Source organism: Salmo trutta, chromosome 25 (genome assembly GCF_901001165.1).
Source record: "Salmo trutta chromosome 25, fSalTru1.1, whole genome shotgun sequence".
Classification (NCBI taxonomy): Eukaryota; Metazoa; Chordata; class Actinopteri; order Salmoniformes; family Salmonidae; genus Salmo; species Salmo trutta.
In genome coordinates this window covers 25607414-25626224 of record NC_042981.1, presented here as the reverse complement: position 1 = coordinate 25626224, position 18811 = coordinate 25607414, and the positions used below count along the sequence as shown (strand labels likewise).

The 18811-nt window shown below is 43.4% G+C and overlaps 1 protein-coding gene across 1 annotated transcript in view; it reads left to right on the top strand.

Annotated features, from left to right (window-relative positions):
• LOC115162239 (protein kinase C eta type) overlaps window positions 1-14566 on the top strand; it is a 56832-nt gene extending 42266 nt beyond the window's left edge. Inside the window, exons 11-14 of the mRNA XM_029713363.1 lie at window positions 3972-4110; window positions 4726-4914; window positions 13467-13613; window positions 13858-14566. Of these exons, the coding sequence (XP_029569223.1) occupies window positions 3972-4110; window positions 4726-4914; window positions 13467-13613; window positions 13858-14004 (622 nt within the window). The 3' untranslated portion in view covers window positions 14005-14566. The remainder of the gene's footprint in view (window positions 1-3971; window positions 4111-4725; window positions 4915-13466; window positions 13614-13857) is intronic.
• Window positions 14567-18811: the final 4245 nt, after the last annotated feature.

Below are 18811 nucleotides of genomic sequence, written 5' to 3'. Positions count from 1 at the left end.
TATTGACATATACGCTGATTCGGTGAGTGAGATTATAAGGAAGTATGTAGGAGATGTTGTACCTACTGTGACTATTAAACATGGACAGGTGACTAGGAATATGGCCGAATACAAACAGTGTAGTTATTCCCTCCACAAGGCAAGCAAAATGTCAGTATAGAGACAAAGTGGAGTCGCTATTCAAGGGCTCAGACACGAGACGTATGTGGCAGGGTCTACAGACAATCACGGACTACAAAAGTAAAACCAGCCACGTCACGGGCACTGACATCTTGCTTCCAGACAAACTAAACACCTTCTTTGCCCGCTTTGAGGGAAATACAGTGCCACCGACCTGGCCCGCTACCAAGGACTGTGGGCTCTCCTTCTCCGTGGCCGACGTGAGTAAGACATTTGAACGTGTTAACCCTCGCAAGGCAGCCGGCCCAGACGGCATCCCTAGCCGCTTCCTCAGAGCATGCACAGACCAGCTGGCTTGTGTATTTATGGACATATTCAATCTCTCTCTATCCCAGTCTGCTGTCCCCACATGGTTCAAGATGGCCACCACTGTTCCTGTACCCAAGAAGGCAAAGGTAACTTAACTAAATTGCTATCGCCCCGTAGCACTCACTGTCATCATGAAGTGCTTTGAATGACATGTCAAGGATCATAACACTTCCACCTTACCTGCCATCCGAGACCCACTTCAGTTTGCATACTGCCCCAACAGGTCCACAGACGATGTGATCGCCATCACACTGCCCTATCCCATCTGGACAAGAGGAATACCCATGTAAGAATGCTGTTCATTGACTACAGCTCAGCATTCAACCCCATAGAACCCTCCAAGCTCATCATCAAGCGGGAGGCCCTGGGTCTCAATCCTGCCTGGTGCAATTGGGTCCTGGATTTTGACGGGCCGCCCCCAGGTGGTGAAGGTAGGAAACAACATCTCCACGTCGTTGACCCTCAACACTGGGGCCCCACAAGGGTGCACGCTCAGCCCCCTCATGTACTCCTTGTTCACCCACTACTGCGTGGCCATTCACGCCTTCAACTCAATCAAAGTTTGCAGACAACAGTAGTGTGCTTGATTACCAACAACGACGAGACAACCTACAGGGAGGAGGTGAGGGCACTCGGAGTGTGGTTTCGGGAAAACAACCTCTCACTCAACGTCAACAAAACAAAGGAGATGATCGTGGACTTCAGGAAACAGCAGAAGGAGCAACCCCCTATCCACATTGAAGGGACAGCGGTGGAGAAGGTGGAAAGTTCCTCGGCGTACACATCACGGACAAACTGAAATGGTCCACCCACACAGATAGTGTGGTGAAGAAGGCACAACAGCACCTCTTCAACCTCAGGAGGCTGAAGAAATGTGTCTTGTCTTGAGGCCCTAGGACTCAACCCCGCCCTGTGCAATTGGGTCGTGGGCTTCCTAACGGGCCGCACCCAGGTGGTGAAGGTAGGAAACAACATCTCCACTTCGCTGATCCTCAACACTGGGGCCCCACAAGGGTGTGTGCTCAGACCCCTCCTGTACTCCCTGTTCACTCATGACTGTGTGGCCATGCACGCCTCCAACTCAATCATCAAGTTTGCAGATGACACAACAGTAGTAGGCTTGATTACCAACAACGACAAGACAGCATACAGAGAGGAGGTGAGGGCTTTCGGAGTGTGGTGTCAGGAAAACAACCTCATTCAACGTCAACAAAACAAAGATGATGATCTTGGACTTCAGGAGACAGCAGAGGGAGCACCCCCGTTTCCACATCGACGGGACAGCAGTGGAGAAGGTGGAAAGTTTTAAGTTCCTCGGTGTACATATCACTGACAAACTGAAATGGTCCACCCACACAGACAGTGTGGTGAAGGCGGCACAACAGCGCCTTTTCAATCTCAGGAGGCTGAAGAAATGTCTTGTCACCTAAAACCCTCACAAACTTTTACAGATGCACAATTGAGAGCATCCTGTCGGGCTGTATCACAGCCTGGTACGGCAACTGCACCGCCCAGGCTCTCCAGAGGGTGGTGCGGTCTGCACAACGCATCACCGGGGGCAAACTACCTGCCCTCCAGGACACCTACAGCAACTGAAGTCACAGGATGGGCAAAAAGATCAAGGACATCAACCACCCGAGCCGCTGCCTGTTCACCCCGCTACCATCCAGAAGGCGAGGTCAGTACAGGTGAATCAAAGCTGGGACCGAGAATCTGTTTTTCAGTCTCTAACTCAAGGCCATCAGACTGTTAAACAGCCATCACTAACACAGAGAGGCTGCTGCCTACATACAGACTTGAAATCATTGGCCACTTTAATAAATGGATCACTAGTCACTTTAATAATGCCACTTTAATAACATATCTTGCATTACTCATCTCATATGTATAAACTGTATCGTATACCATCTGTTGCATCTATTGATTCTTGCCTATGTCATTGCTCATCCATATATTTATATGTATATATTCTTATCCCATTTCTTTACTTAGATTTGTGTGTATTACTGTAGGTAGTTGTGAAATTGTTAGATATTGCTGCACTGTCGGAACTAGAAGCACAAGCATTTCGCTACACTCGCAATAACATCTGCTAAACATGTGTATGTGACCAATACAATTTGATTTCATTTGATATGCCACACCTGTCAGGTGGATGGATTATCTTGGCAAAGGAGACATTCTCACTAACAGGGATGTAAACAAATTTGTGCACAATATGAGAGAAATAAGCTTTTTGTGCATATGGAACATTTCTGTGATCTTTTATTTCAGCTCATTAAACATGGGGCCAACACTTTACATGTTGTGTTTATATTTTTGTTCAGTATAGAATCACAAGCTTGATGTAGTAAATGCGTGCAAGGAGTATGGGACCAAATATTAAACTTTAGACTGCTTTATTTCTACAAATCTTTTTTTGCCCTGTGTTTGTTTTGCAGTGAGCCAGAGGCACCATGAGGAACTGAGTCAGTCACGTTTACAGTCAGTCAGGACAGGAAACACCAGATTAATCCAAGCACACTATACTTCCATTAACGTGTGTCTGTGTGGCTTCACTCTTTCTTTCTCCCTCTCTCTCTCCCTCCCTCCCTCTCACACATATACACACACGACCTACACATGAAGTCATTACCTCACCTTTACCTGCAGACTCGGCCTTGCCCGTCTAACACCTTGGTGTCACATCACTGCTGTGTCACCTGATCTCAGATTAGCGCTATTGGCTGGATTAATCTGTCTCTCAGATAGCCAAGGCTCCAATGGCCTTAGTGGGGAGGAGGAGGGGCCTCCAATAGAGATGGAGACCGAGACCAGACAATTTATTGTCATGGGGGATGATTCATTATGAAGGAAATTACCAATGACTCTGCTCTGCTCCTACCTTATTGCTTCTCGTGATTTCAAAAATATTGCTTCTCCTCGTTACAGTGCTAATTCAAAGACGCTAGACAAACTTCAAAGATACCAGAGCGACAAGAGCCCAACGCCAATACATTTTGTTAATGTCTGTGTTTGAAGTTCTCCACATTTTTGGGGGGGACAGGTCAATATTAACACTGCAGCCCAGCCATTCCCCTTCTCATCCCCCTTCCCCATTAGGCTCTGTCGTATGACTGTGACAGACTCCTCTCTGCTGTCAGTCATTGGTCAGTGTCCTGGCCAACAGTAGCTCTCTGTTCAGTTCTCCTCTGTGTCTCCTGGTCCTACAGTTGGTCACTGTCTTCATGTGGTCTAAGTCACCATATTCTCTCACCTCACAGACATATTTTATCAAAAACTCTCAAAGGGGTTAGACTAGGATAGTTTAGCTGTCACAAAATTAAATATAGCAGTATTTGCTGACTCAGTGGTAATGGGGAACATACTGGAAATACTGAAGTAATAGTTGAATAGTCTCCCCAAAAAATTGAAGTACAGATGTATGCGTTTAGGAGTCTACAGGTCTGGAGATGTCTGTAATGAGGTGTTATGTTTTCCAGGGATCTTAAACTGGACAATGTGCTCCTTGATAAGGATGGACACTGTAAGCTGGCTGATTTTGGCATGTGCAAGGAGGGCATGTTTGAAGGTGTGGCCACGGGCACCTTCTGTGGGACTCCTGACTACATCGCCCCAGAGGTCAGTTTACCCCCCCCCTCCACTCATATACCCCTTCCTCTGCTCTAAGATTGCATTCTTTACACCAATGGGAATCATTAAGTATCGGTCTCCCATCGTTCTTTCTAAGGTCATTGGAGTTCACATTATTTAGGAGATACGTCACCCCACCACTCTGAATACCCAGTACTGTTAACACTGGTCCTCTAGTCCAGTCTCCCTGGTGGTTAGCAGCTAGGTAACACACCTGTGTTGGGTTGGCCACCTGAAACCATTTCAGTTCTGTCAGGAGAGCCCCATCTGCCTCTCACAGGCTCTGTTTACCAACACTCTTTAAATCCCCACCACAAAATGCACCAAGAAAGGGGTCCTTGGTTATGAATTAGTGAGTTTATGAATGTGGAGTGTGCATGTGTTTGTACGTAAAGCATTTAGTCTGATTTTGATGAATGGCTTCATTGCCATCCCCAACACTCAGTCCGTAATGTGTATCCCAGTGAAGAGCAGCTAAACCCAAGGAACTGTCTTGGCTCTGGAGTTTGGTGTTACATTTAGTAAAACTCCAGGTGATGTACTTTAGAAGGTCTCTACTATGGTGTGTAATGTTGTTAAATGTCATGTGTTTTGGGTACCCAGATTCTTCAGGAGATGCTGTATGGGCCGTCTGTGGACTGGTGGGCTCTCGGGGTGCTGCTCTACGAGATGCTGTCTGGCCACGCCCCCTTCGAGGCAGAGAACGAGGACGACCTGTTTGAGTCCATCCTGAATGAGGAGATTATCTATGCATCCTGGCTGAGTGCTGATGCAGTCAATATCCTGAAAGCTGTAAGTCCATCCTAAAAAAAACTAAATATAAAAAAAAAAAAATCCATCCTAAATGTGGAGCTCATCTATCTCTCCTGAATGACCACAGTTAATCATGTCAATAACACTCAATGCTGTTATATTGTTTACATGAGAGAATATACAGTGGAGTCTGAAATTATTGACACACCTAAAGATTTGTATAAATAAAGTAGTCAAAAGTTTAGGATTTGGTCCCATATTCCTAGCATGCAATGACTACATCAAGTTTGGGACCGGACAAACTTGTTAGGGAGCCAAGCCCAGCCAATGAGAATTCGGTTTTCCCCACAAGGGCTTTATTACAGACAGAAATAATTCTCAGTTTCATCAGCTGTCCGGGTGGCTGGTCTCAGACGATCCTGTTGTTGGAGGCGGCTTATGGTAGAGAAATTAACATTCAAATCTCTGGCTACAGCTCTGGTGGACATTCCTACAGTCAGCATGCCAATTGCATGCTCCCTCAACTTGAGATGTCTGTGGCATTGTGATGTGTGACAAAACTGCACATTTTAGAGTGGCCTTGTATTGTCCCCAGCACAAGGTGCACCTGTGTAATGATCATGCTGTTTAATCAGCTTCTTGATATGCCACACCTGTCAGGTGGATGGATTGTATTGGCAAAAGAGAAATGCTCACTGACAGGGACGTAAACAAATTTGTGCACAAAATATGAGAGAAATAAGTTTTTTGTGCAGATGGAAAATTTCTGGGATCTTTTATTTCAGCTAATTAAACATGGGACCAACACTTTACATGTTGTGTTTATATTTTTGTTCGGTATAGAATCACAAGCTTGATGTAGTCAATGTGTGCTAGGAATATGGGACCAAATACTTTACTTTAGACTACTTTATTTCTACAAATCTTTAGGGGTGTCAATAATTTTGACCCCTACCTTTTTGAAAAGAAAAAATATTACTTGTTAAACAAAATCTATTTCTCTCAGCAATTGTATTTGTATGAATAAATAGAAAAAGCCCCCCTTTTTTTGTTGCATAGCTCAGATTTGAATTATTGTACACAGTCATTATTGCTCATGTTTATCAGGAAGGTGTCAATCATTTCAGGCCCCACTCTGTCAGAGTACATTTTGTCTCTGAACCAAAGGGCAAGAAAATCAATCTATGCACAGTTGTGTATTTAGAGCTTTGTGAGGAAAAAAATTATAAGTCCAATTAGCCTACCACCAGCGGTTTGCATAATAGGATATCAACATTATAGACCACCATGTAGAGAGAAGTAGTAGCAACATTTCCATGCAAACAGAACTGGCACCCAGACATCTGTTGCCACAAATGATCTCAGGGTTGAAAAATAATATAAGCTCTCAGATTGGAGACTGATTTTTGGTCAGCGCATCGGGGTGAATAATAAATAATCTGGGTCCTAGTGTATGACTGTAGCCTCACAATGCTACCTCTGTCTTACATAACTATATTAACCTCTCTGGGCTGCCTGTTGAATCCCGTGGCGCGTTATTCAAATACCTTAGAAATGCTATTACTTCAATTTCTCAAACATATGACTATTTTACAGCATTTTAAAGACAAGACTCTCGTCAATCTAACCACACTGTCCGATTTCAAAAAGGCTTTACAACGAAAGCAGAACATTAGATTATGTCAGCAGAGTACCCAGCCAGAAATAATCAGACACCCATTTTTCAAGCTAGCATATAATGTCACATAAACCCAAACCACAGCTAAATGCAGCACTAACCTTTGATGATCTTCATCAGATGACAATCTTAGGACATTATGTTATACAATACATGCATGTAGTCTGTTCAATCAAGTTCATATTTATATCAAAAACCAGCTTTTTACATTAGCAGGGGACTAGCATGTGACTAGCATTCCCACCGAACACTTCCGGTGAATTTACTAAATTACTCACGATAAATGTTCACAAAAAACATAACAATTATTTTAAGAATTATAGATACAGAACTCCTCTCTGCACTCGATATGTCCGATTTTAAAATAGCTTTTCGGTGAAAGCACATTTTGCAATATTCTAAGTAGATAGCCCGGCATCACAGGGCTAGCTATTTAGACACCCAGCAAGTTTAGCACTCACCAAAGTCAGATTTACTATAAGAAAAATGTTATTACCTTTGCTGTCTTCGTCAGAATGCACTCCCAGGACTTCTACTTCAATAACAAATGTTGGTTTGGTCCCAAATAATCCATCGTTATATCCAAATAGCGGCGTTTTGTTCGTGCGTTCAAGACACTATCCGAAAGGGTAAATAAGGGTTACGAGCACGGCGCATTTCGTGACAACAAATGTCTAAATATTCCATTACCGTACTTCGAAGCATGTCAGCCACTGTTTAAAATCAATTTTTATGCCATTTTTCTCGTAAAAAAGCGATAATATTCCGACCGGCAAAGCCTGTTTACATTCAACGAGAGAAAGTAAAAGCATGGGATCCCCTCGTGCACGAGCCTTAGTCTGATGGCCCTCTGATCGGCCACTATCCAAACGCGCTAATGTGTTTCAGCCTGGGGCTGCCTCGATATCATTCAGCTTTTTCCCGGGTTCTGAGAGCCTATGGGAGCCGTAGGAAGTGTCACGTTACAGCAAAGATCCTCAGTCTTCAATAAACAGAGTCAAGAAGAACAAGAACTTGTCAGAGAGGGCACTTCCTGTAAGGAATCTTCTCAGGTTTTTGCCTGCCATATGAGTTCTGTTATACTCACAGACACCATTCAAACAGTTTTAGAAACTTTAGGGTGTTTTCTATCCAAAGCCAATAATTATATGCATATTCTCGTTACTGGGCAGGAGTAGTAACCAGATTAAATCGGGTACGTTTTTTATCCGGCTGTGTAAATACTGCCCCCTAGCCCTAACAGGTTTTAAGGCACAGTCCACTACCCCACTACTATAAATAACGCTGCCTCCTCCCCTCTGCTCCTTCGCCCCTCCTCCTCTACAGTGTTATTATCCAAACATGCTTCAGGAAGCAGCAGATCCCTGGCCTCAGCCACTGATTTTGCTCCTAGCGACACATCATGTTATGTAAAGGCTAGCTCGTGTCATCATATCCAGAGGCTTTCAACAGTTGAGTGGATTTAACTCGCTGCTTTATTTATACTGAAAGCTGCTCGCTCACCAGGGTTCTACTTCCTGCAAGCAACGTCCCGTGTGTTTGAGCCCTGGGACTGGTTATTCAAACAGAGAGCGCACATTGTTTGGTGTTTGACAGTTGAGATGCTGAGGTGAACATTATCCCACCACATATTTGACTGGAACATAAGAGCGGGTAAAATGTGCCTGTGTCCTATTTCTTTGCATGACTCTTTATCTGATATAGTAGGCTTGTTGTCTGTCTGCAGAGTTTAGTTCTCAGGCCTGGCAGAGTGGATTGCACAGGCCCGGTGTAGCCAGTGGAAAATATGATAGACTCAAATAGGATTTCCCAATTTCCATTTTGTGGTCAGTTGAGGAGGAGGGAATTACATAGTTCATGATGGGACAGAGAGAAATGCACTGACTGACCAATTTCTTCTGCTCCTCTACTCTTCTCTCCTGGCCTTTTCTTGTCTTCTTGTCTCTGCTTGTGTCTTCCTTTCTATACATCAGCTCTACTTTCTCCTCTACTTGTTAACTGTTTTGTTATAAAAAAAAAAAAAAACGGGTAGAAAAAATGCAATGGCTCTGGGGTGTTTAAGAGTGTGGCTTAGATTAAATCACAGTTTAATTGTGGTCTGGTCTCAAAGCAAAGTGTATTGGTTGCGTACACAGATTTGTAGATGTGTACGCAATGCTTGTGTTTCTAGCTTCGGCAGTGCAGTAATAGCAACAAAAAAATACACACATAATCCAGAAAAATAAAAACATCAAGTTTTATATAGGATGAGCCGTGACTAGACTACAGTACATACATATAAAGTGGGTGAAACAGTATCCTGAACATTATTAATGTGACCAGTGTTCAGTTAATCTATATACACAGGGCAGCAGTCTCTGAGGTTCAGGGTAGGGTACTGGGCAGAGGCCAGCTAGTGGTGACTGTTTAACAGTTTGATGGCCTGGATATAGAAGCTGTTTCTCAGTCTCTCGGTCCCATCTTTGATGCACATGTACTGTCTCTGACTTCTAGATGGTAGCGGGGTGAACAGGCCGTGGCTCGGGTGGCTGAGATCCTTAATGATTTTCTTGGCCTTCCTGTGACATTAGGTGCTACAGATGTCCTGAAGGGCAGGCAGTGTGCCACCGATGATGCGTTGGGCTGACTGCACCACTCTCTGGAGAGCCCTGCGGTTGCGGACGGTGCAATTGCCGTACCAGCCGGTGATGCAGCCTGACAGGATGCTCTCAATGGTGCATCTGTGGAACTTAATGAAGGTCCTAGGGGCCAAGCCAAGTTTATTCAGCCTCCTGAGGTTGACGAGGTGCAGTTGCGTTTTCTTCACCATCCTGTCTGTGTGAATGGACCGTTTTTCAGGTTGTCAGTGATGTGCGCACCGAGGAACTTGAAGCACCACTCTGCCAGGGCTCTAATCTCCTCCCTGTAGGCTGTCTCATCGTTGTTGGTAATCAGGCCTACCAATGTTGGGTTGTGAGCAAACTTTATGATTGAGTTGGAGACGTGCGTGGCCAAGCAGTCATGGGTGAACAGGGAGTACCGGAGGGGGCTAAGCACACACACTTGTGAGGCCGGTGTTGAGGATCAGTGTGGCAGAGGTGTTGTTGCCTACCTTCACCACTTGGGGTCAACCCACCAGGACCCAGTTGCATGGGGAGGAGTTCAGACCCAGGGCCCTGAGCTTAGTCATGAGCTTAGAGGGCACTATGGAGTTGAAAGCTGAGCTGTAGTCAATGAACAACATTCTTACATACAGTACCAGTCAAAAGTTTGGACACAGCTGCTGATTCCAGGGTTTTTCTTTATTTTTTACTATTTTTGACATTGTAGAATAATAGTGAAGACATCAAAACTATGAAATACCACATATGGAATCATGTAGTAACCAAAAAAGTGTTAAACAAATCAAAATGTATTTTATATTTTAGATTCTTCAAAGTAGCCACCCTTTGCCTTGATGGCAGCTTTGCAAGCTCTTGGCATTCTCTCAACCAGATTCATGGGGTAGTCACCTGGAATGCATTTCAATGAACAGGTGTGCCATGTTAAAAGTTAATTTGTAGAATTTCTTTCCTTCTTAATGTGTTTGAGCTTATCAGTTGTGTTGTTACAAAGTAGGGGTGGTATACAGAATATGGCCCTATTTGGTAAAAGACCAAGTCTGTATTATGGCAAGAAAAATGTAGAAAATAGTCAAAATAAAGAAAAACCTTCAATGAGTAGGTGTGTCCAAACTTTTGACTGGTACTATTTATCTTGTCCAGGTGGGATAGGGCAGTGTGCAGTGCAATGACGATTGCGTCATTGGTGGATCTGTTGGGGCAATATGCAAATTGTAGTGAGTCTAGCGTGTCTAGGTGGAGGTAATATGGTCGTTAACTAACCTCTCAAAGCACTTCATGATAAAGTATTTTTTTTAAAAATGTAATATAATTTTTCTTCCACTTTGACATTAGATTATGTTGTGTAGATTGTTTACAAAAAAGGACTATACAATTAAATTAATTTTAATCCCACTTGAACTTCTTATGGATCAAATCCCGTTAGCGGGATCGATTTGACAACATCCGGTGAAATTGCAGAGCGCGAAATTTCAAAAAAGAAATTAGAAATATTTAACTTTCATACAAGTGCAATACACCAAATTAAAGCTTAACTTCTTGTTAATCTAGCCACCGTGTCAGATTTCAAAAAGGCTTTACGGCGAAAGCATGCGATTATCTGAGGACAGCACCCCATCAAACAAACACATGACAATCATATTTCAACCCGCCAGGCGTGACACAAAACTCAGAAATAACGATATAATTCATGCCTTACCTTTGAAGATCTTCTTCCGTTGGCACTCCAATATGTCCCATAAACATCACAAATTGTCCTTTTGTTCGATTAATTCCGTCGTTATATCTCCAAAATGTCAATTTATTTGGCGCGTTTGATTCAGAAAAACACCAGTTCCAACTCGCCCAGCATGACTACAAAATATCTAATAAGTTACCTGTAAACTTTGTCCAAACATTTCAAACAACTTTCCTAATCCAACTTTAGGTATTTTAAAACGTAAATAATCGATAAAATTTAAGACGGAATAAACTGCGTTCAATAGCGGATAAAATGAAAGTGGAGCGAGCTTCAGGTCACGTGCCCCAACCAAAACAGTCCACTTCGCTATCCACCTAGAAAGGAAATGGCTACTTCTTCATTTCTTCAAAGAAAAACATCAACCAATTTCTAAAGACTGTTGACATCTAGTGGAAGCGATAGGAACTGCAAGCATATTTCTATTAAAACGGGCTTGCCATGGAAAACAGATTGACCTCAACAACAAAAAAATCCCTGGATGGATTGTGCTCGGGGTTTTGCCTACTAAATCAGTTCTGTTATACTCACAGACATTATTCAAACAGTTTTAGAAACTTCAGTGTTTTCTATCCAAATCTACTAATAATATGCATATCCTAGCTTCTGGGCCTGAGTAGCAGGCAGTTTACTTTGCGCATGCTTTTCATCCGGACGTAAAAATACCACCCCCTATCCCAGAGAGGTTTTAACACCTACACAATTTGGAAAAAGTCAAGGTGTGTGAATACTTTGAGGGCACTGTATGTCTTGTGTCTGAGCCGTTAAATTGCGACTCCACTTTGTCCCTGTACTGTCGTTTTGCCTCCGATTGCCTTACGGAGGTCGTAGCTGATCTGTTTGTACACGTCCATCGTCCCAGTCACCTTGCAATGGTTTATTGCGGTGGTTGGCGCTTTCAGTTTTGTGCGAATGCTGCCATCTATCCACGTTTTTTGGTTTGGATAAGTTCTAATCGTCACAGTGGGAACAACATCCTCTATGCACTTCCTGTCACTGTAAACGTCAATACTATTCTCAGAGGCAACCTGGAACATTTCCCAGTTTGTGTGATCAAAACAATCTTGAAGCATAGATTTCGATTGTTCAGACCAACGTTGAACAGTCCTTACCACGGTAGTTTCCTATTTAAATTTCTACCTACAGGTGGGAGGAGCAGAATGTAGGTGTGATCTGATTTGCCGAAGGGAGGGCTTTTTTATGTTTTGTTTATTAAATTGACCATAAAACTTAAATCCAAACATGCACATTAGTAAAATCATCGAGGATAACACACACAGTCTAGGACTTATTTCCATTGTGGTCCTCTTGAGACAAGATGGCTAGGCAAAATCCAACATTTGCAACACAGTATGACAGCGAGATAATAAAACATAAAAACATCTATCTCATTGCAGTTACATCATAAGGTACATTCAAATGGGCACAGAAGACATCAGACAGTTTTTTTTTTAAATTTTTTTTACTTAAACTGTCCAGAGAGGATGTTGTTTTTATGGGCAGAGGCAACTCATTCCACTCTGAGGACCCAGTATACAAGAAAGTACCTTTCCCAGCATTACTCCTGAACCTGTATAAGCACACATTATCAACACCTGATCTGGTGCTGTTATGTGCATCCCTAACATGGGGAAAGTAATCAGTTAGATATCTGGGCGCAGAACCATGAATACTCCTGTAAATCAAACCAAGTCTAATCTGGGACACCCTAACCTCAACAGGCAGCCAGTTGAGTTCCTGAAAGCAGCTCCTGCCTATGTGAGTACGTGGACTCCCCTTCAATACTACCCTGATCAGCTAATTCTGGGCTATCTGGAGTACTAGCGTATTCAAAATGGCATTGAATGAGGGCAGTGGCTAGCATTCTCATGGAGTCCTTATTAAGCAGCTTGGACTTTCTAGACAAAAACGTAGTCCTGTGCGGGGGAGGGACTTGTAGCCACCACGGAAGGGAGAGTATTAATGTTATGTTAACTGTGTTTGGGTCTGGTGTGGCAAGGCCTATTAATCTTGGGGTGGACTGGGGGTGAATCTGGTCCCATTTATCATTAGTTTTGGCTGATTGGGAATGTTACTGCTAGCCCCTTAGACTCCTCAGCCAACACAGCAGTCCAATACATTAATTTGTTCCTCTGGAATCACTCCTCAAGGAAATTTGAGAGACTGTTTAATTTAGTTTTGTTGTGTTTTCTTTGACTCTTTCCCTTGGCTGCTCAAACCCACCAACGTCAGATGTTGGTGAGAAAAATGTAAGGTCCACATACAGTATTTAGTCCAGGAAATGGTTGCTTTGTTTTGTTGACACAGTTCAGATAAATAGAATTTACAAAACACATCTGTGTCTCTCCAGACGCCAAGCTGAGCCGGAAAGGAGGTGCTACTGGGCCTCGGGGGGTGTGTGTTTCTGCAAGTGTGTCAGGGGGGTGGATGGGATGGCATTCAAGGTCGAACCAAAGCTGATGCTAATCTCAACAGTCATATTATAAACCACATTCAAATTATATACTTCATTAACACACTTTATTTTACTTTTATTCACTTCTCATATGCAATTATATTTCTGTTCTCTCCACAGTTCCTGACTAAGAACCCAGTCCGGCGTCTAGGTTGCATGGCGGATGAGGGCGGGGAGAATGCTGTGACTAGCCACGCCTTCTTCATTGGAATCGACTGGGACAAGCTGAACCGCAGGGAGCTGGAGCCGCCTTTCAAACCCCGCATTGTGAGGCACACACACACGATTGATGTCATTACAAACTGTTTACAGTAGAGTTGTAATACCTTCCTATCTTACCATTTATAATACACACCCAGTTTTACTCTCTTATTAAGGAGGTAGTGGCCTGGGTTATGAAAGACATGCAAGGTGGTATCTGTTGGCAGTTACCCAAAAGTATTTCCAGGACATCTCACTGATATTTTGTTATTGTACCTCCTTTCCTGTCTAACCAATACTTCACTTTCAGAAAACTGCAGAGGACGTGAACAACTTTGACCCAGACTTCACCCAGGAGGACCCCACTCTGACGCCCATTGAGGACCTCCTTCCCTCTGTCAACCAAGACGAGTTTCACAACTTCTCCTTCACTGCTCCTGAGCTGCTGGACGATTAGGGGGTCCTGTGTGACACCCCAGAACCCCCAGACTTCTGTCATACCTCCCCCTTTCTGCCATGATCCCTTTCACTGTTGACCCCTTTTTCTCTGGCCTACTGACTTCTACTTCTGCCCAATGGGGAGGCAGTTTGAATGGAAGTGGCTTACTTCCAGATACATGAGGATTCATATGGACTCTTACTGTAGCACTGTAAAACATCTCCAGCTTCTGACATTCTCAATTAAATTCTTGCAGCAGGATTGTTGCATAATTGCGTCTTGGCACTGTGGGATATGACATCACTGTCTCGTCACTGTGGGATATGACTGACTGGTTCTGTGTTGACACAGAGAGAGGGTGCTCAATGAGGCCAGATTTTAATCAGAGATTCTCTATTTTTCCATGCTCGTTCCTGTCACCTTTGGAAAACATGGGACAGTTCTGACTTGTAATCTTGCTCAAAGTGTGTTACTGATCTTGCAAAGCAATGTTAATGGCAATTTGTCCGCTGATACAGATAGATGAATTTCCCTACAGTTACTTCAAGATAAATACAAGCATTTTTTTAACTAATGAGAATTGTGTATCTGTGTCTTTATTAACTTGACATACTTCTTGTTCAATGCTTTGACCATTGGCGATTTTAGCATGTAAATCATGGTGGGCAACATTTTTTTTATGCATGCCAGCAAAACCACTACACTAAACAATACATTCATTGCACTATAACGGTGACAAGCGGTGCCCACAAACTCTTAGGCCTACATAAAGCTGTCCCAACAGCAGAGCTTAACTTTTCAGCACAATGGAGTGAATCCTTACCGCTGTTACACCGGGCTATCAACAGAGCCTTGTCTGGCAGTGAAACAGTTCATTCAGCCTCATTTACTGCTTTAAAAAAAAACATAGCTGGTATGTCTGACTTGCTTAAACAAATGTGGTTTCTACTGACATTTAAGATGTACAAACTATGGCATAAGGGAACGATGAGCAGATAAGAGGCAATCTGTAATTTCAATGAAGACATTAATTAGTGAGCTAGGAACTGAACTTTGTACAGCGACAGAATTCAGAACATGAGCCGTTCTTACAGTATTCTCCCTGTACACCAAGTCAGAACCGTAGGATAAATAAAGGGGGAATAAACAGACAATGCAATATTCAATGATTACAGTTCTCTAAAACAGGCTATAGGCTAAATGTGCACCAACAAGTCAGAATAGTAGGCTAAGTTATGAGGGAGGAAAGGGACCAAATTATTAGGGTGAGGCACATGGGCTATTAACTGCTTACTACACAACATACTTTCTTGGCTACAGTATACATATCTCCCTGGCATATTACATCATTTATGCAGCAGCATACAAGACATTTTTGGACTCACCTTGTTGTGCTGTGCTCACTTGAACAGGAAGGTTGCGCGGCGGTCTTTCTTGTGGGCTCGAGAAAGAGGCCCGAGTTCCCGACTTGGAATTCCGAGTCTAAATTATTTTCCTTATTTTCCCATTCAGAGGGGGAAAAAATTGGAGTTCCTTACCAATTGGATATCACGTAATTGGGGAAAAAAGGGGTTCAAACATTTTAACCTCTAGGGTCGGCGGGACGAAATCGTCCCACCTACGTAACAGCCAGTGGAATCCTGTGGCGCGTTATTCAAATACCTTAGAAATGCTATTACTTCAATTTCTCAAACATATGACTATTTTACACCATTTTAAAGACAAGACTCTCGTTAATCTAACAACACTGTCCGATTTCAAAAAGGCTTTACAATGAAAGCAAAACATTAGATTATGTCAGCAGAGTACCCAGCCAGAAATAATCAGACACCCATTTTTCAAGCTAGCATATAATGTCACAAAAACCCAAACCACAGCTAAATGCAGCACTAACCTTTGATGATCTTCATCAGATGACACACCTAGGACATTATGTTATACAATACATGCATGTTTTGTTCAATCAAGTTCATATTTATATCAAAAACCAGCTTTTTACATTAGCATGTGTCGTGACGTTGTATTAGTTAATGTGACGACTGTTGCTCATCGAATGATTAACGGTTTATAATTACGTGATTAAATGAATTAAGCAATGAATCAAGCAATTATTAACTCATTAACCTGGGGCACCATGGGAACATTGTTTTGATTGAGTTTCTATTTCCCAAATTAACTCAAAGGATATCAGAATATCGATTACAACAGTCGCTAAATTAATCAATTTCCTCTACAGTCTCATAATCTGAACGTCGTATAATCCGGGAATCTGCACGGACCCGGGCTTTACCACTGAATTTACCACACCAATCTTAGTTGATTATTTATTTACTAGCAAGCTAAAATGATGATAAAAATGCACATACACAAAACACAGTCTAGCTATTGATTAGGACTTAGTATAACGGGCCAACACACTATGGCGCTTGTTACCCAAAATGGGGATTTTAAAGAGAGAGAAATAAAGGAAGTACACGAGAGAAATATACATTTGGGTTCATTTGTCAGCCATGCTTATTTAAAATTAGCCTTGCCCCGAACTGCCGCTCTTATGGGTCAGAATATAATGATGTAATTACGTGTTGGAGTTCTCAGGTGGGAAGCTCCGCGTGGTCGTTTAGGCTTCTAAATGACGCAGTTCTCCGGCGCAACTCTCTGGTTGTCCTCACGATGTCAGTGTCCTTCTTGGCTAAGTGGTCTGATCCTCACCCTTGATCGGAAAGGGGTCTTCTGAGGACAGACAGCTCTGTAGCTCAGAGCTCACAGCTTCGGCTCGAATGGTGTCGATACCACGATTCAATGGAGAGTGGAGGCTGGGTGGTTCGGCTTGAATTCACCCGCTTAGACACAGCTACTCGTCCGTAGCTCGTGTAGAAAAATATTTCTTTGTCTTCAACCTTGTGTTTCGTTTTGGGGTTCGTCGACTTTGTTAGACCTTAGCTGCAGCTTGGGGTCAATAGTCTTCTATGTTAATTCTTCACTCTCCTGTCTTATACCCTCGGGTCAGAAGTGGGTGTAACCGCCTTTAGGGCAATTCTCTGGGCGGACCAAGTAAAGGGGCAAGGCTTAGATTTGGCTAAAAATCCGATTTTAGACACTAACTTCACATTTCATCTTTACCAAAACATTCTGTTTGATTTGGATATTTTCCAAACAGCGTACAATGTATAAACATCAGGCATATACTGGGAAAACTCTTAAAGGTACAATGTTTTCATAATAACGTCATCTCTTAACCTTTAAAAACAAATACAAAAGTTACATACATTTTAATATTCCACTTTTCGTCATAACCACCATTGTGGCTGACGGAAACCATTGTTCCAAAGTCCCTTTATTGCATGTTTAATGTTCTGAGGCCAGTTCTCCATTGTTAGGACAAAGGAATTTCTCTGTGGCCTAAGTTTTATTATGGGCGTGAGGTGTCATAAAACCCCCACATCTTCAGACCCCTAGATCTCTCCTCCTCTGTTGGGGGTTTGGGAGATAATCTGTAGGGTGGTGGTCTCCTGTACCCTGACCTGATCAGGACAGTCATGACATTCCCCCTCTGGTAGGTTCAACTTGGAATGATTCTGCATGTTGCAACCCACCATAAGAATGACCATCGGATGTCCTGGTCTGTGGATCATCAGAGCAGCCCCCCCCCCTTTAGTGGTTCCCCCTGGTAGGCTTTCCGCAAGCTGTGGATCACCACCAGAATGGATCAAGGAGGTCTGGCAGTGGCTCTGTGTTCCGGCCCGTCGTCCGGTTATCCCGGTTAGTGGACCTAGGCAGTAACTTGGCAGACGTTAATAACGCACAACACTCAGGCAATACATCATTACATTTCCTCCCCAAACGAGCGGTGTCTTGGCTCTAAGGCTTCCTAAGTGTCAAAGGTAATGAAACGAAAAATTGGAATAAAAACATAAAAGTATACAAAATATGTCTACCACACCTTAATCATCTAATATGGACTATGTTCTATATATGTCCAAGGCCTTGGCTAAATAGCTCTATCATGGCATTGTCTCTAATGTCATGTCTAGGTTGATCCTACTTGCAGGTGGGTAGTTAAGGCACTTGGAAAAACTTGGCCCCTGAAGGTCAAAGCTTACATTAGGGACATTACTGGGCTGACCTAGCGAGTTCGGGAGAGGAGGCTGGGACTGGGCCCTGTAAGAGGGTTTCCGGATCCATTGCCACCTTTCCAAAAATCGGGATCGCTTCCGTCCCACGGGTGATCCTAGTATAAGACCTCATTAGGTCTTCCATTGCACGTGTGCGCCTGTGTACGTAGTAGGTGCACACGCCAAGGGAAATGAGACCAAGGATCATGGTAACAGTCAGGATACTGTCCGGCACCGTCCAAGAGCGGGCGACAGACCAATCTTTTGGTCTGTAGTCAGTCGGGTCGACTAACAGTGCCTCATCCAGTACGCTAAGATCGACAGTCATGGGTCCCTCGTACTGGATTTGGTATTGAATGGCTTGTGGTAACTCAAGGGAACGTTTAGCAAAAGCGTCCGGCATTTCAATCTCTGTGTCTATCCGGTCGTCGGGAAGGTGGTATAGAGCGAGGTCGTCTACGTGAATAATCGGCCCCTCTGGTACCGTAACAAAAACAGTCTGGTTGGGGAGGTTCAATTGGGTGATGGAGTCATGGCGTTCGTAAGTCATAGTGGCGGACGCGAACGGTGTGTTGACCAACCATCGGTTCCCTACCACCTCCACTTGTGTGGTGGTGGCCCCATCCCTGGCTGTTAGTTTGGCTCTACAGCGTTCTTCGCTGGTGATAGCTTTAATACCACAAAGACGCTCAGTGTTATCCCTGACAAATGGT